Genomic DNA, 24,410 nt, shown 5'->3' with positions numbered 1-24,410 from the left:
TCACCCTGCTTTTTGAGATCTTTTTGTGACTCTCCATAGACAGCTTTGAACTTAACATCTACAAACTGTGTCACCTCACTGTTTGCCCCTTTTTCCAGCTCACGTATGAAAATGTTGAACAGCGCTGACCCCAGTATCAATCCCTGGGGGACACCACTATTTACCTCTTTCCATTCTGAAAATTAAGACCTAGCTCCGAAACAAACATGGTAAAAGACCATGTCCCTGCCCTGAAAAGCTAACAGCCTAAGTAGACAAGACACAACAGATTGGAGGGGAAACTGAGGCTCTGAGAGGCACAGGGACTTGCCAGAGGCCATACAGCAGGTTATAGATTTCATGAGTGCCACTCCAGCACTTGATCCACCAGGCTACTAAAAAAAAAAAAAATCACACACCTAAATACTGTACAGGCTTTATTAGCACCTCGTCCTCTTTCTTTTACACGTTGCAATATTCAGATTGCTACACATAAACATTCATTCACCCTTTCATCCCCTCACCTTCTCTCACCAAAGCTGTTTTAATTGTTTCAGGTTAAGGCATGTTTTCTGTCCTCATTCAGCTGCAGTTTCTGCACGTTCAATAAAACTTCAGAACTAAAATACTCTTCCTTTCCTGACCCAGGATGGCAGCCAGTTGAGAGTGTGACAGAAACCCTCAGTCAGCTCTGCCGACAGCAGCAAACCCAGCTGAGAGAAGAGCAACACACTGGTTTCAAAGGCAGCTCCTAGCCTATCGCCACAGCTGGTGAGACAGTGACTGTGAACTGGAGCATCAGCGGGTGGAAGCGTAAATCTTGTGGAGAACAGGACCTCTGCAGAGATGGAGGGTCCTGGGAGAGCCGCTGCTGGACCTTTAGAGTGAAGGCAAACACACAGCAGCAGACTGGTGAAGTGCACACAAGTGCTGAGGCCTTTCATCCCCTCATCAGACACACCAGCCTGTATTCCAAAAAAATCCTGGATCTCAATTCCTAGGAGCAAAGACTGCTCTAAACCCAACTGCTTCAAGTGAACCCAGTGCTTATGGACAGCCCTGGAGAGCAAATCACTCTTCTCCCCAGAAGAACAGGATAGGCAGCAGCAGCACTCCATATGCCTCAGTCCTGACCTGGAGCAACCTGCAGGAATGAAGAGCAGTACCCGTCTCTGTCCATTCACTCCCAGGCTTTACTGCTGACATGGTCACCTACCCTATAAGCTTCTGCCACCAGGAACCAAGCCTGTTATTTATCTGTAAGCACCCTGAGGCACTGTACAAACTCCACACACCAAAAACAAGTGAGGCCAATTGGGCTGGTAGCTTTTGTGACTCGTCTCCTGTTAGGAACCAGACTGAGATCCCCACTTCATCCCACTTAATGTCTATCAGACAGCTACAAATTTCAGTCATCCCCACCTCAGTGGAAGACCAGAGCTCTGGAAGCAAAGAGGCAATCCCCTAAACTGTCCCATTCTCCTACTACTTCATTTCAGTTTAAACCACAGAGCTAAAAATCCCATTCATTAGTTCAATGGCAGATGAACTCCACAGGGCATTCAAGCATGCTGGCTACAGAAGCACAAAAAGGAGAGTCTGTGTATCTTTACTGCTCCACCACAGTGAAAATCCTATGGTCCACTTGGAGGTACAAATATTTATCACTAGAAGACTTACCTGGCATTGTCTGGTGCCAGGGCAACGCTGTCCATCCAGCGGCTTCTTCATGGGGCTGGCCTGGAGCAGTGGGAGCTGAGAGCCATGACAGCAGGGTGGCGAGGGCCACCTGGCAACCAACAGCTACTTTCTGGATCAGGCAAGGATTGTGGGGGCCATGCTGTCGCCTGGCAACTGGTCCCCGGGATTGGGTGCTTGCTGCCCTATGGCCACTCGTGGATATAACTGTAACCTGGGTTTGCTGCCCACCCCACCCCATGGTCATTCATGAATATAACTGGCCCTGCTCCCACACCTCTCCCTTTCCGTTTGATGTGACACAATCGCATTCCACACACATCCCGTTGTCCTGGCACAACCAAACCCTGACCTTGCTTTAAGTTATGATAAGTGGAAGCTGCATACCGCACATTTGGTGGTCCTAGTTCTTACCATTTAGGAGGAGTTCTTCAACAGACTCAAGGCACATCTACACAGCGGGGCTAAAGCCAAAATAAGCTATGCCACTTGAGCTATGTCAATTGCGTAGCTTATGTCAAAACAGCTTCTTTCGGCTTTTGGCTCTGTCTACACAGCAGGAAGTCCCAAGTTAAAGCACTCTTCCTCCGACTTCCCTTACTCCTTGTACAATGAGGGTTACAGGAGTCGCAGTAAGAAGTCCTCCTGCTCAACAAGTTATGTCGAAATAACTTCCTGCTGTGTAGACGTGGTCTATGTTATTTCAGAATAACATCAGTAGTTGCTGTATAGACATAGCCTCACAGATGGACGGAAAGACACACACAGAGAGATGCACAAATACTCTAATCCAGGGGTCTCCAATCTTTTTAAGCACAAGATCACTTTTTGAATTTAAGTGCAATCAAAGATCTACCTCACATCCAAATATCCTTGCCCCACCTTCTTTGTGCCCCTTCTCTGCGGTTTCCTGCACCTAGGCACTCCATTCTTCCTCCCCCATCCTCCCTCACGTTCACCAGGCTGGGGCTGAGGGTTGGGGTACAGACTCTGGTCTTGGATTAAGGGATCTGGAGTATGAGAGGGGCGCTGAGCTTGGGGCAGGCAGTTGGGGTGCCTGGAGGGGGTTCTAGGAGCAGGTGGTTGGATGCAGGGGTGCTTGGGGAGGATGGGTTCTAGGGAGGGTGCTTGGATACAGGGGTGCTCGGGACTGGGGCAGGGGATTAGGGTGCAGGAAGGGATTCATGACTGGGGTAGGGTTTCAGGATGTGGGCTCCGACTGGGCCCTGCTGACTTCAGGTGGCTCCTGGGTGGTGGTGCAGTGAGGCTAAGGCAGGCTCGCCCTGGCCCTGACCCTGCACCACTCCCAAAAGCAGCCAGCAAATGCCATCCCAAGTCCTGTTGTGTCCCCTCTCTGCTCTGTGGAGATAGGATACAGGGTGTGGGGGGGCACCCTGACATCAGCAGCCTCCTCTCCCTCCCCTGCCCAGCAAGCAAGAGGCTCCTGAGGGGACAGCACCAAGGCAGAGCTGCGCAGCAGTGGGGAGAGGCAGCTGAAGTGCTGGCACTTGACAGCCTCTTGGCCAAACCAGTCAGGGTCACCCGTCAGAGGCTTCAGGATCTACCAGTAGATCCTGATCTACTGGTTGGTAACCACTGCTCTAAAATATACAGGGGATCTGTATTATGGTATGCCTTGAAGCCCAGCCACCCACCAGTAGGGTTACCAGGTAGTCATAAAAAAAAAATACCGGTCATGCTTCATGGGGGGGGGGAGGGGGGGAGGGACCGGATAGGAGGGAAGCAGTGCTGGCCGGGAGGAGGGGGGCCAGGAAACATAGCTAAGGGGGGGGGGCAAAGGGGCTGGCCAGGGGGGAGATGGGGGGGCCGACAGGAAGCAGGGCCAGTCGTGGGGGGGGGAGGTCAGCCGGAATGGGGCTGGCCATGGGATATCGGGGGGGGCCAGCAAGGGCGGAGCTGGCTTGGGGAGCTCAGGAGGAAGAGGAGGGGAGAACTGGCCGCCGGAAGCAGGGCTGGCGGGGGAAGATCCAGAGCAGGAACCGGCCAACAGGAGGCAGAGTTGGCGGCGGGGGAGGGGAGCGGGGAAAGGACTGGCTGGGGAAGACTGGGAGGAGAAGTCGGGGAGAATCAACCAACCAGCCGACTAGGAGGAGACGGGGGAGCAGGACTGACCTGAGCTGTGCAGATCTCAGGGTGCTCCTGTCCCACGTGAGTCAGTCCAGCTACGGCTCCACCACGCGCTTGACCAGCGCGCAGGAGCATGGACCAGGCTGCCCCTCCTCCTCCTCACACACAACCAGGGCTCCCAGTGCAAATCGCGCCCTGCCTCCCAGCCACTCCCCCCGCCAGCTTCCGTCCAGCGCCCAGCCGGAAAACCAGGAAATACCGGGCATTGCACATGTCCAGTATTTTCTGGATTTTTTTTACCGAGCAGAGGGCCCGAAAAACAGACTGTCCAGTAGAAAACTGGACACTTAGCAACCCTACCAACCAGGACCCCATCGTGCTAGACACTGTACAAATACAGATTAGAAGGCAGGATCTGAAAAGGCAGGAAGGGAAAGTTTAGCACAACAGTCAACTCTCCATCCAGTGCTCAACAACAAAAAAGAGCCAATTTATTAAAGCAAGACAAAGTGCGGAGATTAAAATAATCACACAGAAGGGAAGACGGAGTTACAGTCAATTATGCAGGCAGCACTCCATTATAGTTATGGCCTGATTTCAGAAGAGTATCTTCATTTCCTGCAGCTCTCAAGTGCACATGTGTAGGAAGTGATAGGGAACAGACAAAGCCTTGAGTACTTAGTACATCCCCAATGAGCAAAATCTTCCACAGTCATTTTAATGCTGTGTTCTAAGCACTCCTGCATTGTACTCCATCAATTTTTATCTGCTTCTTCCAATGATTGTAAAGATGCTTATGCTGAAGACAAAAGCCCTTTGCGCTACAGGAAAGCCAATTACTCCCTGCTAGCTTGATTAGGGCAGCTGGCACCCTGGAATTGCCATTATTCTTTGCATGTTTCTGCCATTTATGGAAAAGCAGCACAGGCCTTGCTTACCTGAGGCTGGCCATTGGAGCCAATATGCAGCATGCAGCTGCTTGGGCTACGGATGTGAATGACTAGTCGACTATCCCATAAGCAAATGCTTATCTGATAGTCGACACACTAGTTGACTAGTCACTCTCCCCCACCCCCTTGCTGCCTCTATCAGAAAAAAGCAGCAAGGGGAGGGAGAAGAGGAGTTTCTTCAAAGTGGCAGCGCTGCGTGGAGGCTGGGGCCAGCTGGGAGTCGCCAGCTGACCCCGGGCTCCATGCAGCGCTGCCACTTTGAAACACCGCAGGGAGCACGGGGCTAGTGGGGGACTGCTTGAGTCCTCTGCTGGCCCCATGCGCACCACAGCACTTTCGCCTTTGAAGCATAGCAACAGGCTTGGGGATGTTGCTACACTTCAAAGGCGAGGCAAACTGCATCGACTATTTGATTAGCAAATTAAACTAAATTGAACATTCTTAGCTTGGGCACCATGAAATCTGGAGCAATTTGGTGTCCCAAATTTTGAGGTGCCCCACACTGCTGCCTAGTTTGCATATCAATAGGGATGGCCCAGCCATTGCACAATGGAGAGAAATAGTCTTTCCTATTAGCTAAAAGGGATAGTGTCCTATTGAACATCACAGGCCAGCAAGCACCTCATCCAGAATAAATCAGTGGAGCTTTATTAATGTCAAGAAACTATGCTGGTGAACAGCATAGAAAATAATAAACTTTTCCTTAGTTAAGTTATTAAAACAAACAATTTTAAAAAACCAACATATTTGTCACTATTCCTGCTTTGTTCGCTCTGAAATATACTATAATTTCAAGTTCCTAAGAACTTTTCTTTTGGTGTTAAGTTTTGGAAAAGTTGTGTGAGCCCTTGGGCATTCTGATGAATGTTGCCACCTATGCAAGACCAACTTTTTGGTGCAAGGGACCACCTATCACAAAATATTCAGGTTACTCTCAGTTTTCAAGGGCCAGTCACCCCAAGTCAATGTGCACCTTAGATTGCCTAAGACAACACTTGTACCCAATCGTGAAATAAACTAAAAAAAGATTTATTAACCAAGGGGGGGAAATGGGAGTTACTAGCAAAGTTAAAACAACATACACACACCCAAACAAGTTGCGAGGAATCCTGTGGCACCTTATAGACTAACGGAAGCGTTGGAGCATAAGCTTTCATGGGCAAAGACCTACTTCGTCAGATGCATGTAGTGGAAATTTCCAGAGACAGGTATAAATATGCAAGCCAGAATCAGGCTAGAGATGACGAGGTGGATCCAATCAGGGAGGATGAGGCCCACTTCTAGTAGCTGATCTAGAGGTGTGAATACCAAGAGAGGAGATGCTGCTTTTGTAGTTAGCTAGCCATTCACAGTCTTTGTTTAATCCTGAGTTGATTGTGTCAAACTTGAAGATGAACTGTAGCTCAGCAGTTTCTCTTTGAAGTCTGGTCCTGAAGTTTTTTGCTGTAGGATGGCTACCTTTAGATCTGCAATTGTGTTTCCCTACAGGTTTTTGTATGTTGCCATTCCTAATATCTGATTTGTGTCCATTGATTCTTTTACGTAGGGACTCTAGTTTGGCCGATGTATATAGCAGAGGGGCATTGTTGGCACATGATGACATATATTACATTAGTAGATGTGCAGGAGAATGAACCAGTGACAGTATGGCTGATCTGGTTAGGTCCTGTGATGGTGTTGCTGGTGTATATATGTGGACAGAGCTGGCACCGTGGTTTGTTGCATGGATTGGTTCCTGAGTTAGAGTTATTGTGGTGCGGTGTATAGTTGCTGGTGAGAATATGCTTCAGGATGGCAGGTTGTCTGTGGGCGAGGACTGACCTGCCTCCCAAGGCCTGTGTTAGCTACTAGAAGTGGGCCTCATCCTCCCTGACTGGATCTACCTCGATATCTCTAGCCTGATTCTGGCCTGCATATTTATACCTGCCTCTGGAAATTTCCACTACATGCATCTGACGAAGTGGGTCTTTGCCCACGAAAGCTTATGCTCCAACACTTTGGTTAGTCTATAAGGTGCCACAGGACTCCTCACCGCTTTTGCAGATTCAGACTAACACGGCTACCCCTCTGATACTTGATACCAAACAAGTTGCAGTCTTAAGTTTTAGATGGTGATAGAGCTGCTGAAATATACCAGCTCTAAATGTCTATTAGGTTAGCCCTGGGGATCTCTTGCTTAGGAATCTGCTCCTGTGAGTTCAAACAGCATAAAATGATCCTAATTCCTTCTGGTCAGAGACTATTAGCCCTATTCCCCTAGAATCCAAATTGATGTGATCAGCGCCTCTCTAAGGTGTGACAGGACCACCCGTTAACTAAGTCTTTGTTCCACAGTGGCTCATTTGGATTCTACAGTCCTTCCTGATGACACGAGATAATACCTTCCGTAGGAACCCAGCATTTTGCATGAAGTAAGATTTTTGTCTAGTTAGGTGAATGACACTGTTCTAAACTGTGAAATGTTTGTTCTGAAATGAATACGTAAGTGGTACCTTCTAGCATTGGTTAAGATATTGTTTCTCTCATCAGCCAGGTGAAGAGAGGCTATCCCACCAACAAAATCAGTCAGTGGCCATTTGTCAAGGATATGCAACATAATCTTAAATTGGCCACCTCTACATCACGAGTCATGATTAGAGAAACCCCATTTGAAGAAGTGGCTACACAACTGTTCTGGAACCTGTTCGTAACCAATTCAAGGATTACCGATTCAAGGTGCCTTGGCATGTCAAACACTGGTGGGAAGAAGATCAGGTCAGTGACAAGAGAATGATTAACAATGGTCATTGCTGACAGCTCATTACATCAAGTAGATTCCACCCTTGGACATTGGAAGTAGGATTAATACAGGCAGCGTCCTACAAACACTGCATAAAGCCAAAACACTAACCAATACCCGGATAAGGCAGACAGGTCTCCAGCTATGCACTGTCACTGCCCACTGGTATGAGCTGGCACCTGGTCTGCCAGCGTCATACTTATCTACACAAAGAGTTGCGCCAGTTTAAAAGCAGTGTGGTTAAACAAGTGCCAGTTTGTATGCAGGCAAGACCTGCATATTTCCCAAAGACAAAATGGGACACCTTCGGATGCTCACCTGAGCCACAACTCCCCTCCCAAGCACAGTGCTGCTGCCAGTCATCTGAGCCCTCCCTGCTGAAACTCTGCCCCCCTCCATAAGGCTTTTGCCCAGCCCCCGGAAGCCTGCCAGCCCCTGCATGCTAGAATACTGCCACCCTGCCAGCCCTGCGTCCCCCCTGCACGGAACTGGCAACTCTGCTCACTGCCACCCCACCAGTTCCTCTGCACTGCACCCCATGCTTTTGACATAAGTGAGCATTTGTCCTGTTTGCTGTTGCTGATTGATCAGGACAGAAATGCAGAATGAGACAAATGCAAAATGAGACAAATGCCAACCTTTTTTTTTTTCCTAAGCAAAAGTTGTAACACCTGGGACAAGGCTTAAAAAGGGACTCAGCCAAAACAGGCAGTACAGTCACCCTAGCATAACCCATCCCCATTTCTATGCTCCATATAGTGGTCACCATTAATAGGTTTCCCTTGCCTTAGCTAGCTCAGTCACATTCTCTCATTATTTCTATTATTCCCTAGGCATTGCCCATATGAGCTACTGCAGACTGAATACTGCAGCTACTCAGCTATGTTATCTAGAAATTGGAGGCAAAACTGGAAAGCTTTTAAAAAGTGGACAAACCTAGATCACGTTGAGCTATTCTCTATTAATCTAACCAGATATTTCTGGAATGAAAACACACTTTTTCATGAGCAGTTTCTGACTCAACCCCATTCCTTTGGTGTACAGGGAAAACGATTTGAAAAACCATCTGTCCTTTTTAAATAGAGGGGCTATTTTTACCTTTAGGATGAGCCCAGGCAATTATAAAACAACAAATGGAGTGGTCTGAAAAACAAAGAGAGAGAAACAGCTGCTACCTTGTGGTTGTCAGAGTACAAACATGACCCAGACCACCTGGATCTTAGCGCTAAAGCTCCTAGTCCCTCTGTATGGGTCTGCAGCCTATCACCGCCCCCCAGCCAATGCCCCACACACCACAATTAGACTTAAACATCGACTAGCTGTTAAGGTGCTAGCACATTAGTCGAGTAAATTAATCTTTCCACATCAAAGTTGGATACCCTCTCTGGGGCACCTGGTGCTGGCCACTGTCAGCAGACAGGATACTGGGCTAGATGGACCTTTGGTCTGACCCAGTACGGCCGTTCTTATGTATGTTCTTATGATTGGGAAAGGGACACAGGTCAGCCAGTGACTGGAAAAGTAACCACTTGATGACTATTGTGTAACCTGTGTGAAGGAGCTGGTGGGTTTCAGTACAGTTTCTAGTGAATAGTTATCCCCCATTAGCTCCTATTAATGCTCTTGGTGGCACTCTTAGCAGAGGGGCCATACACCCCCCTCAGTTGCTCCAGGGAAATCTGGGAAGTCTCAGGCTAGCCAGGTGTTCTCTAGGGCTCCCAGATTCTCATGCCAGAACCACCCCATCATGGAGCATTCTACTGATGTCAGCAGGAGACTCTAACAAGTGTATTTGACTACACCAGGAAGACAGAGGCTGCCAAGCAGTATGGACCAAGAGTTCCTTCCTATCTCCCACAATCAAGGAGAAGGGGTGCAGATCAGGATAAGTGAAGATCACGTCAGGTCTTCTGACCGATTTGAATGAATTCAAATCAGCGGGACTGGATGCTCTTCACTCAAGGGTACTGAAGGAATTAGCTGAAGCACTCTTGGAGCTAGTTACAAACTTATAGATGAGAGCAGAGGTCCCAGAAGACTGGAAAAAAGCTAACATGGGGTCCATCTTTAATAACAGGGAAAAGGAGGAGCCGGGGATCTATAGACGAATCAGCCTGACTTTGACACCTGGGAAGTTACTAAAGTAATGTATAAAACACTCATTTTGCAAATACCTGGAGGATAAAGGGGTAATCACTAGCAGCCAGCCTGGACTTACCAAGAACAAATCATGCTAAGGCAGCTCAATATCCTTCTTTGACAGAATAACTGGGTTGGTGGATATGGCAAATGCAATGGAAATAATATGCCTGGACTTCTGCAAGGCTTTTGACACAAGTCTCACATGACATTCTGATAAATAAGCTGGAGAAATGAGGGCTCAATAAAACTACCATTAAGTTGGTAAAAGAGAAGTAGCCGTGTTCATTAGTTTCAGCCAGACAGAAAAACTTCAAACCCAGACTGCAGAGTGAAACTGCTGCGCTGGAATTCATATGGTAATTTGACGCTCAGAACTAACAAATATATGGAGTGATTCTCACATTAAAATAGTAATTTCTCATTCAGGTACTCTCAGCTTCTCACCACTGTTGGAATTAACTACATCTATTCTAATTCAATTAGCACTGTTGTCACATTCCCATCTCTGTATCCTCCACCGCATCCTCCGTCCCACCCTGTTTGTTTTTTTGGTTTTTTTGCTTTTTCTCTTCACCATCTGAGAAAGTGAGTTGTAGGTCACAAAAGCTTATGCCCTAATACATTTGTTAATCTTTAAAGTGCCACTGGACTCCTTGTCATTTATAACTGGTTAAATAACTACAAACAAAGAGTATTAATGGAACAACGTTCAATGTAAGGAAGGTCTTAAGTGGGATTCCACAGAGACCTTTTCTGGGTCCAATGTCATTTAACATCTTTATTAAAGACCTGAATGTAGGTCTAGTGCTGTGGTGTCGAACACATTAGCCACTAAGCTACATGGGACTATTTGGCTCTCAGAATTATTTACATTTTCAGAATAATGTGGCTAGTTTGCTACAGCAGTAGCCACTATAGAACTGGTAGGACACTAGATGTCTAGCGAACATACTGATTAAGACTGCAGATGACACAAAGCTAGGGGTGGAGGGTCTGCCAACATATTGGAGAATAGAGCTAAAATTCAGAGGGATCTTGATCAATTAAAGAACTGGGTTATAGACAACAAAATGACATTTAACACAGACAAATGTAAGGTGCTACACTTAGGGAAGAAAAGCCAAATGCACAAATACAAAATGGGGGACAATTGGTTTGTCAGCAGCACTGCTGAGAAGAATCAGGAAGTTGTGGTTGACCACAACCTCAACATGAGTCAGCAGTACAATACTGTTGCAAATAAATAAATAAATAAAACACCACACCCCCAACACACCAGAGGCATAGCATGCAAGTCATGGGAGATGGTAGTACCATGCTACTTGGCACTGGTTAGGCCTCAGCTCGAGTACTGTGTCCAATTTTGGTCACCGATGTATAGCAAGGATGCAGAAGTGAGCAACAAAGATGATCAAAAGGGTAGAATGCAAGTTGTATGAGCAAAGGCTAAAGGAACTGGGTATGTTTAGTTTGGAAAAAGAGATTAATGGTGTATATGATAGCAGGGGTCAGATGCTTAAAAGGCTTCCGTAAAAAGAGGCAGAAAAGTTGTTCTCTTTTGCCACCGAAGGCAGGACAAGAGGCAATAGATTCAAACTACAACACAGCAGATTTAGATTAAATCTCTGGAAGATTTCATCACTGTAAGAACAGCAGGACAATAGAACAGACATGGGGAAGCTTCTTCACTGGAGGTTTTCAAATGGTGTAGACCAATGGTTCTCAGCCAGGGGTATTCAGGGGTCTTCCAGAAGGCACTCAATTAATTTAGATCAGGGGTTTTTAACCGGGGAGGACAGGGATGGGGTGACACAGGAAAGAGAGAGGTTGCAAGTGCAGGGCTGGCATGGGGGGTGGGGAGCAGGTCAAATGCCCAAGGTCCATGCCACAGGGGGGCCCACAAAGCAATGTTACATGCTTCGGCCCCGGGCAGCAATGCTCAGGCTTCACACAAGGCTCACAAGTGAAAAACAGGCTCACCTATCACACTTGAAATGGGTAATATTTATATTCCAATCGGTGTATTTGATTATCGCAGGGTACAAATGAGAAAGCAAGCAAGGTTTCAGTAACAGTGGGCTGTGGCACTTTGTATTTTTAAGTCTGATTTTGTAAGAAAAGGTCATTTTTAAGTGACGTGAAACTTGGGGCACGCAAGACAAATCAGACTCCTGAAAGGCACACAGGAATCCGGAAAGGTTGAGAGCCACTGGTTCAGACATAACAAATTGTCCACCTTGTGGCCCTTTCTAGCCCTATGGATATGTGGGCCAGCACCGCACGGCTCCCCCTTCTCTGGGGGAGGCCAGGACAGAACTCAAGACAAAAGCAGACAAAGCCAGGTTGGAAAGAGGTGGGGGAGGTGGCTGAGGGGGAGGAAAGAACTACAAACAAGGACAAGAGCAAAGCCAGGCGTCAGCAATGGAGGCAGGAGACCTTGGGAATAAAAGCTGCTCCTGGTGTATTACAGCAATGCAAAGACTGGGCCCATCCATACACTCTGCATAGTTCCCACAAGACAGGCACTGAAAACAAGGGTAGTTAGCGGAACCATCGTTTTACCCTAAGCAACACCTCACCACGTCCCCCTCACCACGCACACACACACGCCCAACCTGCATTGCCATCGCTCTCACAATTGTACTGCAAGTCTCACACTATTTGGTGTTCTTCTTAAAGCTTTAATCTTAAAAAGATGTTCTAGCCTCATGTTTGCAGAGGAAACCTGCTTCCTGAGCATGTTTAGGCTGAGGGAAAAGGCAGTAGCCAATGAGTGTACACATTACTTTTTTAAGTCTCCCAGTTTTTAAGCCTCCCATCTCATGATTTTGAAAGGCCTGACAATTTTTCACGCTTAGGATCAGTCATATTGCTGTTCTGACTTCCCGCAAGACCCGCTGCAATTCCAGAGCCACCTAACTCTGCCACAACTCTTCACCGTGATGAGAAAAATCCCTGAGGGAGCATCCTTCCACTCTGCTTCCTCTGACTCTTCTGGCTCTGGCAGTCTCCCACTACCCCAAGCTCTAATGATAAAGAGGAAATTTATTGATGGAATTGAGGCTGTAGCCAAGTTAGACCATGTTCCTGAGCCTTACTCAATCAAGAGTAACTGATGCATCCAGTGATTTAAACCCACAGGAAGAGATCCAGCTACAGTGCATCGGAACTGCAGACACCAGGAAGTCTGCACATAGTCGGTACAAAGAAGAGGGATGTCCATCCTGCATCACCTGCAAAATATAAACTCATGCTTCTAATTTGCTTGCAACTCTCCTTACCGGTATACTCAATAAAACATGCTCACTATATTCTCTCAGTCTCTTCACAACCTTACTGTCACAGTCTTTTATGCTTTCTCCCCAGTTTTTGACATCTTTTCAACAAGCTGCTCAATGTTTTATACGTTCTTGCCCTCAAAAATACATTCAACTTGACATCATTAAAATTAAGAAGCCAGAATCTTCAATGGCAAAGGCCCGGGGGGGAGGGGGGAGAGGACAAAAACCCCTCACTGTGAACACCCTATTTATTTTATAAGCCCTTCCAGAACTATAGATTCTTGCCTAATTGCAAGATAGGAACCAATTAAACAAATAAACAAAATTAACATTTCATAGAATCATAGAACACAAGAACTGGAAGGGACCTTGAGAGGTCATCAAATCCAGTCCCTCACCCTCATGGCAGGTCCAAGCATCATCTATCATCCCTGACAGGTGTCTGTCTAACCTGCTCTTGAATATCTCCAGTGATGGAGATTCCACAACCTCCCTAGGCAACTTATTGTAGTGTTTAACCACCCTGACAGGTAGGAAGTTTTTCCTAATGTCCAATCTAAACCTCCCTCGTTGAAGTTTAAGCCCATTGCTTCTTGTCCTATCCTCAGAGACCAAGGAGAACAATTTTTCTCCCTCCTCCTTAGAACACCCTATTAGACAATTCAATCATGATACTGGTAATGATTTATAGATCACTGCAGAAACAAGATAGATCGGAACAGCTGTAACTAAAGATGGTCTGAGGCAATTTTGCTTCTATGGCAAGAGAACTGTTCAATGACAGTTTCACCTCAAATTGCACGCAGCTTATGTTTTGACTTCAGAAGCACAAAGTCTATCGTTGATCAACTCTGCCCCCCATCGAGACTGATGGTGATGTACCACCAGCAGCCTGCTAAGAAAACATGATCAAAAGCAAAGTTTGGGAAGGAAAATGTTTGTATGTACAAAATAAACCCTGACCAATAAACCAAATGCAGACAAATAATTAAGGAACAAAAACAAAAATCAAAATCACCTTAGGCTTTTTGCTGTTGGTTATTATTTTGGTTTTTACATATAATAATCATGCCCACCTTAGACATTATGGGTTATGGAAACACCTGTCAGGGATGATCTAGATCAGTGTTTCTTAAACTTTTTAAGACCGAGAAACATCAAACTATTTATATATTTTAATGAGGAACACTCAGGATTTTTTGTTGAGGAAGAAGGGGGGGGAAAAAGGTGAGGGAGGGGATTTATTGAGCAAAAAGGTTGCCTGCTCTGTTGCTCTCCATAGCACACCGGTGTGCCACGGAACACAGTTTAAGAAACACTGCTCTAGATAATACTTAGTGCTGCCGTGAGTGAAGGAGACCAGAACAGATAACCTACTATGGTCTTAAAGATGTATAGAATGCCAGTCACCACAGCAGCTAAAGGCTGTTATTTTACATTATATTCACGGGTCGGCAATCTCCGGCATGCGTGCCACAAGTGGCACATGAGCCGATTTTTATTGGCACGCAGGGCGGAAGCTCAGCCCCACCTGATGCTGCGGCTTGAGTTTCAGCCACGCAGCTGCAGCCTGGAGCACCAGGTCTGGCTTCCTGCTGGAGGCAGGACAGGTACGTGTATGCATCCCTGGTATCACCTCCTGCTTTGGGAAGGGGTGAGGCTGGACCAGTTCCGCAGAGCCAAGGTTAGGTGGCTAGGACACATGGCGGACCAGGGCCTGGGCTGCACCGCACTGCTCCCTGCAAGCTGTGTGCAGGAGTGGGGAGCCCCTTCCCCAGCGTCCCGCTGCGCCTGGCCAAGCTGGAGCCAGCCCTGGGCTCTGCCTGCCCCAGCCCCAGGCAAAGGGCTGGGCTGCGCAGGGAAGAGACTGCCCCTCAATTCCAGCCTGTCCTCACCCCAGCGCTGTTCCCAGGGGGCTGCGAGTCCCAGCGCTGCTGCCCTGCCAGTGAGTGCACTTGGGGGCACAGGGATGTGGGGGCAAGGGGAGGGTGAAGGAGGATGCGGGGCTGTATGGGACAAGGTTTTAGCCCTCATGGTTCCAGAGAAATGCCTAAAAACAAGAACCGAGTATACCCTAACGCAGTGATGGGCAACCTAGGCTAGTGAATGGCCCTCCCTCGTCTCAGCGGGCCACAAGACCTCTTGTAACCAAGGCAGCCTCTGGGGATAGGGTAGTTTTGCTAACTATACTTGCTGACCTCGGAATTTGCAGTTTGTCGACTAAACCGCAGCAGCACTTTGATGCAGAGGGAGCGCGTTGCTCTTACAGTCAGCGTTGTGAGCAATCAGCAGGCACCTCACTTCACGTGCTCTTGCTTTACGTGTGTGCCACTTTGGTAAACCCGGTAGGAAAGCAACGACAGACAGGAACCAGTGCAATCTGGCCCCCCTGTGCATGGACAACCGCAAACAAGACGTCTTGTAGGCCACACATAGAACCCCAGTGAGCCATATGTGGCCCTCGGGCTGCAGGTTGCCACTGCCCCAACAGCTCAAACCTCAGGAAGCCAATACAAGGACTGCACATTTGTAAGCCCATCTGATGATTTTCTGGCTGACTCCCGGCCTCAGGATGTTTGGCAGCACTGTGTTCTCCAAAGCAACCACCACCACAGATAATGATACATGTGCATATGGTGGTATAGTAATAGCTATACACACTTAAAACACTGACACCTTCCATTCCAACATAGATAGCAACCTTCGTAGTCTAGGTGAGCACTGTCCCTTATGGGGGAGTGGCCCAAAGCTGCAATACCCTGCAACAGTGATGGGCAATCAAGAGGAGCGAGTGACCCTTCTTCATGTCAGCGGGCTGCAAGATTGAAATCCAATGGTGGGCAACCTGAGGCCTGCAGGCAGCCCATTGGGGTTCCACAATTGGAGCACCAAGAATTGGCTGATTCCGGCAGCATTTCTGTCACATAATCCCCCTCCCCTCTTCCATTATCTACCTCCTCTCTTCCAGCAAAAGTGAAAGGTGCAAAATGCTATAATGCAAGTCAAATGTACAGGATCACCAGCCTGTAACTAACCTGTGCCTGCAATAGCTATCAAGAGGAGACAAGAAATGGAGCAAATACCATCTACTTTGCCTTTCCTATTCTCAGGCATTGTGAGTACACTGCTTCGACCTGAAGTTTCAGTTAGCTGTTTACTCAATCGTAACATAATCACTGTGCTACTTTACCATACATTGTAAGGAGAAAAATTTAGGAAGCTGTTCTGGATGGACAGCCAAAACAAGATCCATGGCAGATTACAATACACGTGCTTTATGCAGGCAGAGATTTGATAGGATTTGGGGAGTTACTCTCCTTTTCATTTCCAGACCCATCAGAATCAAATTCTTAATGAATAATTGATCACACACTCTATGCACAACAGCAATCAGAAATAGATTATAAAAAAGGAAAATGAACCTGAAAGCTGCTTACCCCCTCATTGGTCATGACATCAATCTCTCTCAAGAAAACAAAGGATCAATGATGCAACTTTTAAATGTACATGCGGCCTTGCATTTTCAGATCATTCCCAGTGGTGATTACCACCATTCTTATTTACTTCCGTGTAAGTCCTACAGCCCACCAGTGCTGGAAAAGAACTCAGCCAGACATGATGCTCTGATGTTTTCTGGTACACCAGGATCAAAAGAACACTCAGACAAAGCAACATGCTAAAATGTTGCAGAATGTTGCAGATGGCTCATTAGAGAAATGATAGCACCATCTGGAATAAGTCACAAGGGCATTAACAGAGCATAACATGGAACCTGATCCTGCAAACCTTTATTCGGGTGACTTAGTTTCTCACCTGAGTATGCACTTGTAGCACTGGGCCAATATGAAGCGGTCTCATTTGCTTAACAGTTTTGCTTAATATTTATTCTAGTTGAATCCCTGCAGTCCTTTGAAAGCGTTTATGCACCCATTCCACTGTGACCAACACACACTAGAGGCTTCAGCTAGTGCACACACCATATTAGTAGAATTTCAAGGGTCACATTTAGGGATGTTAAATATTGGTTAATCGAACAGTTGATTAACCTCAAGAATTCTTATCAGTTAGTCAACTATTCTATAGTCCCCGGGGGTGGGATCAGCAGCCTGTGCACTCCTACCTCATTCCGGAGAAGCCCCCTGCCACTCCGTGCGTCTGCCTTTGTATCAGAGGCAGCAGTGCAGTGTGCCAGGCGGGAGCTAGTCTGTGAGGGGAACCAGTTTAAAAGCCAACTTCCCTTGCGGACCAGCTGCGTGTTGCCCTCTGCTGTTGCCTCTGATAAAGCAGCAGCAGTGCGGGATGGCAGCAGCCTCTGTCTGGGAGCCGGGTCTGAGCTTCTGGATCTGGTGAAAGCTGGAACTGAGCCGGGCTGCCTGACCGGCTGGCTCATAATATACTTGAAATGCAGAGCCGCAGCAGGGGTAGGTCTCAGACCTGTCGCACACCAGGATTGAGCCGGGCTGCTGGCCAGCCTGCTAAAAAATTTACTGGTGGGAGGGGGAGGGGAAATGCATGCAGTCTATTGCACTAACCTATAAGCTTTTACTACACTATAACATCCCTAGTCACATTTTCAAAGCTCTTTATGAGCCCATAGACCAGTGTTTCTCAAAATGGTCCTCAAAACCACTTTGAGAAACCTGCTAACTGGTCACACTGCTGTGTGGTCACAGAACCTTGCCGCTCCTACTGGTTTCAGTTTGCCATTTGCAGCCGAGGAGAGCCACGGGAAGTAGTGGCCCAACCCACACCGCTTCCCATGGCTCCAAACAGCAAACCAGAGCCATGAGGACCACATTCAAAAACACTGCCATAGAGAAAGATACATCACATTCAGGGGAGCCCATTAAGCTTCTGCTAAATGTGACAAATGCTGCCTATCCCCCTGGTCTACCATTTCTATAGCAGAATCACACCTTCTGCACACCCACTTCCAGAGCTGCACACAAGGCTGTATATTTCCACAGAGAACAACACTAATTCCATGAGGTAACCAGTCCTCCTTGAGGTCTGATTATGTTCTGATTACACTATCAAATTTCAAAATAAAAATTCCCTTTTAGGCTTTTTTTTTTTTTTACATATTGCTTCATGAAACAGTGATTTAAAATGTTCTCCAAAGGATATATCACTGAAGTTTTAATCCACAATTTTCTTTCAAAATTATTCCAGAGACACGCTGTAAGCACATTCAAAAGCTCTTTCAGAAAACTCTGTATGTCCTAAGTATTAAGAACCTATATTCAGAAGCGATATTTTTAACTAAGATGGCATTTTTCAAGATTTGCTCTGCAATCACTACAAACAGACACAACACAAGCCTCTAGTTGGAGAGTGAGAAATCATTCAACAACACATCAAATGACACAATCATGCAGCAATGGGAAACCTAGGCTAGCGAGTGGGCTGCATGAGTGGCCCTCCAGCCTCTCAGTGAGTTGCAAGATTGTCTCAGCCAAGATGGTCTTCCAGGATAGGTTAGTTTTGCTAACTGCACTTGCGTACCTAGAATTCGCAGGCTGTGCTGACTGAACTGTAGCAGAGTTTTGATTGGATGCAGAGGGAGCGCACAGCTGTCACTGTCAATGTTGTGTGCAATCAGCACACACCTCACTTCACGTGCCCTTGCTTTAGGTGCACGTCACTTTAGTAATACTGGTACAGAAAAAGCGATGTGGAAGGAAACCAGCAGAATCTAGCAACCATTCTCATGGTTAATGGTAAACAAAATCTCTCGTGGGCCACATGCAGCATAGAATCATAGAATCATAGAATCATAGAATAATAGGACTGGAAGGGACCTCGAGAGGTCATCGAGTCCAGCCCCCCGCCCTCAAGGCAGGATCAAGCTCCGTCTACACCATCCCTGACAGATGTCTATCTAACCTGTTCTTAAATATCTCCAGAGAGGGAGATTCCACCACCTCCCTTGGCAATTTATTCCAATATTTGACCACCCTGACAGTTAGGAATTTTTTCCTAATGTCCAATCTAAACCTCCCCTGCTGCACTTTAAGCCCATTACTCCTTGTCCTGTCCTCAGAAACCAAGAGGAACAAATTTTCGCCTTCCTCCTTGTGACACCCTTTTAGATATTTGAAAACCGCTATCATGTCCCCCCTTAATCTTCTTTTTTCCAAACTAAACAAGCCCAGTTCATGAAGCCTGGCTTCATAGGTCATGTTCTCTAAACCTTTAATCATTCTTGTCGCTCTTCTCTGTACCCTTTCCAATTTCTCCACATCTTTCTTGAAATGTGGCGCCCAGAACTGGACACAGTACTCCAGCTGAGGCCTAACTAGTGCAGCACCCTGATGGGTTGAGTGCAGCTCTCAACCAGTTTGCCCACCACTGCGATAATGGCTGACAACTAAATCGAGATAGATGAGAAGGTACTGGATAGCTGCAAAGAAGTCAAAGGAAGCATTTTCGTATGGACCTGTGTAATGCCATATTAGACACCCACGAAAGTCACCTGTGACTGGACCTACATCAAAATACTGGTAGCTTCCATTACTTGTCTTTCTACAGAGGCACCAAGCAACTCCAAGCCAGCAATAACAGTAAAAACAGCAGCCAAGCAAAAAGGTCTGATGAGAAAAAGGAAATGAGAGGAAAAGGAAGCTTCGACCAAAATAAAGGAAGTGTCAAATGGACTCTCCCAAAGTATAGTACCAATCATGAAGTTCACCTTATATTCTGTATTTGCACAGATCAACATATTTTGTCCATTTGTAGTTCACTGGTCAGGACTAAATTCACATAGTAAAATTAAACAGAGGCATAAGTACTTGCAAAATTGGAGCCTAAAACTTGTAACTACTGGTATTCTGGTTGTTTCTATAAATCTCTAGTCCTCTTTCAAATCTGTCTTGCTCTTTGCTTTAACATCTTGTGGCAAGGATTATCCTAGGCTTCCTTGTAAAAGTTGCCTTTTAATTTCACTGCCTCCTACACAAAATTCAAAACATTTTACTGTTAAATAAACTGCTCTACTTTTACACGTACAAAGGTGTTTCATAAGAAACAAGTTTTGACTCCATAAAACAGGTAACAATTTGTTTTAAAATATGTCACAAATGCACATAGCTGATTCAGCCCACAGAACCAGTTGTACAAAATGAGAAATGTTTGGAACCTGTGGTCCTTTGTAGCTGTCTGTGCAACTCCCTGAAAACAGAGACAGGCTTACTTCAAGACTACTTGAACCTATTCAGAAATTTTAATGTAATTACAATAAAGCACCTTCAAAATAAATATCCAGAACAGGTGCTTACAAAACTATTAATATCACAATAAACCCAAGGGAATGAAACAAGACAAATATTAAAAATGCCAGCCTGTTTCAAAAACATCAAGAAGATCTGGAATTCATCTCCAATAAAGAAACATCCAACATTTTCTAGTACTTAAAGGTGATTGTCTTAGAGACTGATGTTTTTGTAGCAATCCTCCTCTCTTTCTCTTCTGACTCTTTTTTTCATTACAGTTTATTACCTCTCCGAACAGTTTTCATTTGATAAGAGTCTTATGAACCTTGAATGGATCGACCACCACAAAGAACAGACCCCTAATGTCAGATATGCATTAAAATTACTCAGGTTTTTTGGTACTCACTGGCCCTGCCCAGCCTCAGGTGGAGCCAAAACTGTCTCACTCATCCCTCCTTATTCCCCTCATCCCCAATCCTTAAGACAAAAAGAACAAATCAGCAGAACACTAATGTAAATCAGAGCAGCCTCGGGGCTGCTCTAACATACGCCCAACTACCACGGACCACCAGTAATCACCAACCAACTGAGATGCTTTAGGCATGCCCCCTTTCTGCCAGAAATGGTCTCTAGAAGAAGGATGAGAGGCACTGCTCCATCTACAACTTTCCCCACTCTACTCTGGGGGAATCCTCAAAGGGTCAGTTAAGGCAACTTTGCAACTGCTCTGTTTGCACACACCTGGGAACCAATTTTATGAGTTTGCCAAAGTGCCAGTTAGATTTTTAAAGCTAAAATCTAACTTGCCAATCAGAAAAATATCATAGCTAACATCTAAATGGAATTGAACAAGGATAGTCATTTTTGTATAGTCCCAGTAGCATTAACTTACCAATTATAATGTTAGGTTCTTTTCAGGTCAACTTTTAATAGAGTTTCTCAGATCAGGGGACAGCTACTTTTAACCAAACAAATTTGTTGATTCACCAACCTCCACACAAGGAATGTATGTCATGTTTAGATATGGCAAGCATTCCAGCAATGTTTTGAACACAAAACACACCTGTAGTCCTGCAAGCTATTGCCATAGATCGGTGTCAGAGTTCAGCAGCTGTGACATAACATAGTAATCACCAGGACTTCTAACTACTGTTACTACTTGTAATCATCAGTTATCGATTCTTCATTAATTCTGATACATTTATTACACCTCAAATAATTCTCTCCAAAGTTAGAATGCACTTTGTCTTAAGGCACACTTAGGAATACTCCACTGCTCCTTGTGCTTGGTTTGGGAAACAATTCTTTATATCCCCAAAGGCAACTGCTTATGGTTATTGTCTGAGGCGCTCATAAGCCAATCTATTTGGATTTACAAAAGGAAGAATGTGCATATAGCACCATGTAGTTAAAATAAGGAATATGGCTCTATGAAGTTGCATTAGAAAGAATGCAGACTCAACAAGGAAACTTTCAGTTTCTTCTATTAAAGACTACCAACAGAAATACACCCCCTGAAATGAAATCTCAACACTTCTCAGTCCTTACAAGCTTGGGATAGGAGAGAGCTAGATTCCTTGTTGAGTTCAGCAAACTGAGGTCCCACATAGTAATTAGGGATGTGAAAGGTGAACCGGTTAACCAGGCCCCATGACCCTTGATGGGTGAGGCTTTCCGATTCTGGTTAACTGGTAACTGGTTGGGGCTGAAGCAGCTCCCCACCTGCTGTGGCCAGGGAGCTGCTCCAGCCCCATAGGAACTCACTGGGGACAGTCACCGCTCTCATCCAGAACAGCCCTTGTCTGCTGTGGGCCTGGGCACCTAGCAGGCAGGGGCTGCACTGGTGTGTGGAGCATCCTCTGTCTGTAGGGAGCCCGGCCCACCATGCAGAGGGGCTGCTCCAGCAATACTCCTTCCTAGACATCACTTCTTATTCTGTAGGTGTGAAATTGATTTTCCTTCCTAAGTGGAGCACTTTGCATTTGTCCTTATTAAATTTCATCCTGTTTACCTCAGACCCTTTCTCTAGTTTGTTCAGATCATTTTGAATTTTGACCCTATTCTCCAAAGCTCTTACAACCCCTCCCAGCTTGGTATCATCTGCAAATGTAATAATCATACTCTCTATGCCATCATCTAAATTATTGGTGAAGATATTGAACAGAACTGGCCCCAAAACAGACCCCTGCAGAACCCCCACTTGTTATGACCTTCCAGCACGACTGTAAACCATTACTAACTACTCTCTGAGAATGGTTATCCAGCCAGTTATGCACCCACATTATAGTAGCCATTGGAAAACATAATGCGCATTAGAAAACATAATCCCAACTATACACATGAAATGATGGTGTCTAAATTATCTGTTATCACACTCAAGAAAAAAATCTTGAAGTCATTCCAGATAGATCTCAGAAAATCTCCAACCAGCATGCAGCAGCAGTCAAAAAAAGCAAACAGAATGTTGGGAAATATTATGAAAGAGATAGATAATAAGACAGCAAATACCACACTGCCTCTATATAAATCTATGGTATTGTGTGCAGATGTGGTCGCCCCACCTCAAAAAAAGAAATACTGGAAATGGAAAAAGTTCTGAAAATTGCAGCAAAAATGATCCAGCTGCCATATGAGGAAAGATTAATAAAATTGGAACTTTACAGCTTGGAAAGGAGGCAACTAAGGAGAGGGGTGTTATAAAATCCATGGCATGGAGAAAGTAAACAAGGGAAGTTTGATTTATGCCTTCTCAAAACACAGAACCTAGGAGTTATCAAATGAAATGAATATCTATCCGGCTTAGAACAAAGGGGAGCATTTCTTCACACCACACGGTCAACCAGTGGAATTCTTTACCAGAGGATATTGTGAAGGCCAAAAAAACCACACAAATTCATGGAGGATAGGTCTATCAAGGGTTATTAGCCAGGATGAGCAAGGACAGTGTCCCTAGCCTCTGTTTGCCAGGAGCTGGGAATGAGAAACAGGGGATGGATCACTTGATGTTTCCCTGTTCTGTTCATTCCTTGGCATCTGGCATTGGCCACTGTGGGCTGACAGGATACTGGGTTAGATGGATCTTTGGTCTGACCCAGGTGAGATGGATCTTATGTGGGGAGACAATGGACCAGATCAGGAGGAACGGGCAGGCAAAGCACCCACCCTGGCAGGCCTGTCGATTCACCCCTGCCCCCAGAAGAGGGAAAGAGGAGCCCCCGCTGCTCAGGAGAGCACAGAAGGGAGCAGAGCCTGGCAAGGCAGGGAGGGTGGCACTGGGCAGCCAGGCTAGGGGAGCAGAGCAGCTGGCGGCAGAGGGGATGGAGGAAGGAGGCCGGGCAGAGGAGTAGGGGTGGGGGGGCAGGATTGCAGGCGCAGCCCCAGGGCCTGGGGGAGGGAGGTTACGCTCAGGAGGCAGCGGCTTCACCCCTGGCCAGGCAGAGCCGCCGGGGCAGCCTGGGGGGGTCCCGGCCCGCCGCGCAGGGGAAGGGGGCCCGGCGCTCGCACTTACTGTCAGTCGCCATGGCCCAGCGCGTCTCTCCCGGCGCGGAGCCGCCCGCCCCGGCCCAGCCCGGCGCGCACACGCAGCAGCGGCGGCAGCAGCCCCGCCGAGCATCCCGCACCTGCCCGGCGCCGCGCTGCGCCCGCCCGCCCTTCGGAGCAGCGACCTCGCGTCCTGCAGCCTGGCACCCGCCACCCCCTGGGGGCTGCCAGGCTCCGCCGAGGGGAAGCCCCCAGCACAGCCCGTGGCCCCCCACGGGGGCAATCCCCCGCCTGGGTGAGGCCTGGCAGCGAATTGGCCTGGGGCCATTTGGTTAGACCCCCCCCCCCTTCCCCCAAAAGCCACCCAAGCTGGAAAGAGGGTGGCCTGCGGGAGAGGAGATGGTAGCAGCAGGATTGCTCTGTGGGGCAAGAGACCCAGCCCTCCAGCGTGAGTCTGTGTCCCCTAAGCCAGGCAGCAGCCCGCCTGGCATCTCTGTCCAGGGGCACTCCCTTTCCAACTGAGCGTTGCTAGCCTTTGGCTGGGTCCAGCTGGTATCGATTAGTTAGTTAGCTGCTATCCAGCCACCTAGGCAGTTAATTTCATAGAGAGGGCTGAGTCAGTCACTCTGCAGGTTGGGGAGGGGTGAGGCTTTTGAGCCTCAAAAGAAGCATCCTTGGTCCTTATCCTCTTCCCCCTGCTCTGTAGCAGCTTCTTGAGTATTTGGGCTTGGTGGGTGTAGAGGGAAGCATTGTCTTTTAAAATATGAGGATTTAAAAGGCTGTAATAATGCTGAATGTTTCT

The 24,410-nt window shown here is 46.9% G+C and overlaps 1 protein-coding gene across 1 annotated transcript in view; it reads right to left on the bottom strand.

Annotated features, from left to right (window-relative positions):
• SYT16 (synaptotagmin 16) overlaps positions 1–24,057 on the bottom strand; it is a 141,808-nt gene extending 117,751 nt beyond the window's left edge. The window contains exon 1 of the mRNA XM_075926371.1: positions 23,637–24,057. Within this exon, the coding sequence (XP_075782486.1) occupies positions 23,637–23,649 (13 nt within the window). The 5' untranslated portion in view covers positions 23,650–24,057. The remainder of the gene's footprint in view (positions 1–23,636) is intronic.
• Positions 24,058–24,410: the final 353 nt, after the last annotated feature.

This window comes from Pelodiscus sinensis, chromosome 4, assembly GCF_049634645.1.
Source record: "Pelodiscus sinensis isolate JC-2024 chromosome 4, ASM4963464v1, whole genome shotgun sequence".
Classification (NCBI taxonomy): Eukaryota; Metazoa; Chordata; order Testudines; family Trionychidae; genus Pelodiscus; species Pelodiscus sinensis.
This window is presented reverse-complemented; position numbering and strand designations above follow the sequence as displayed.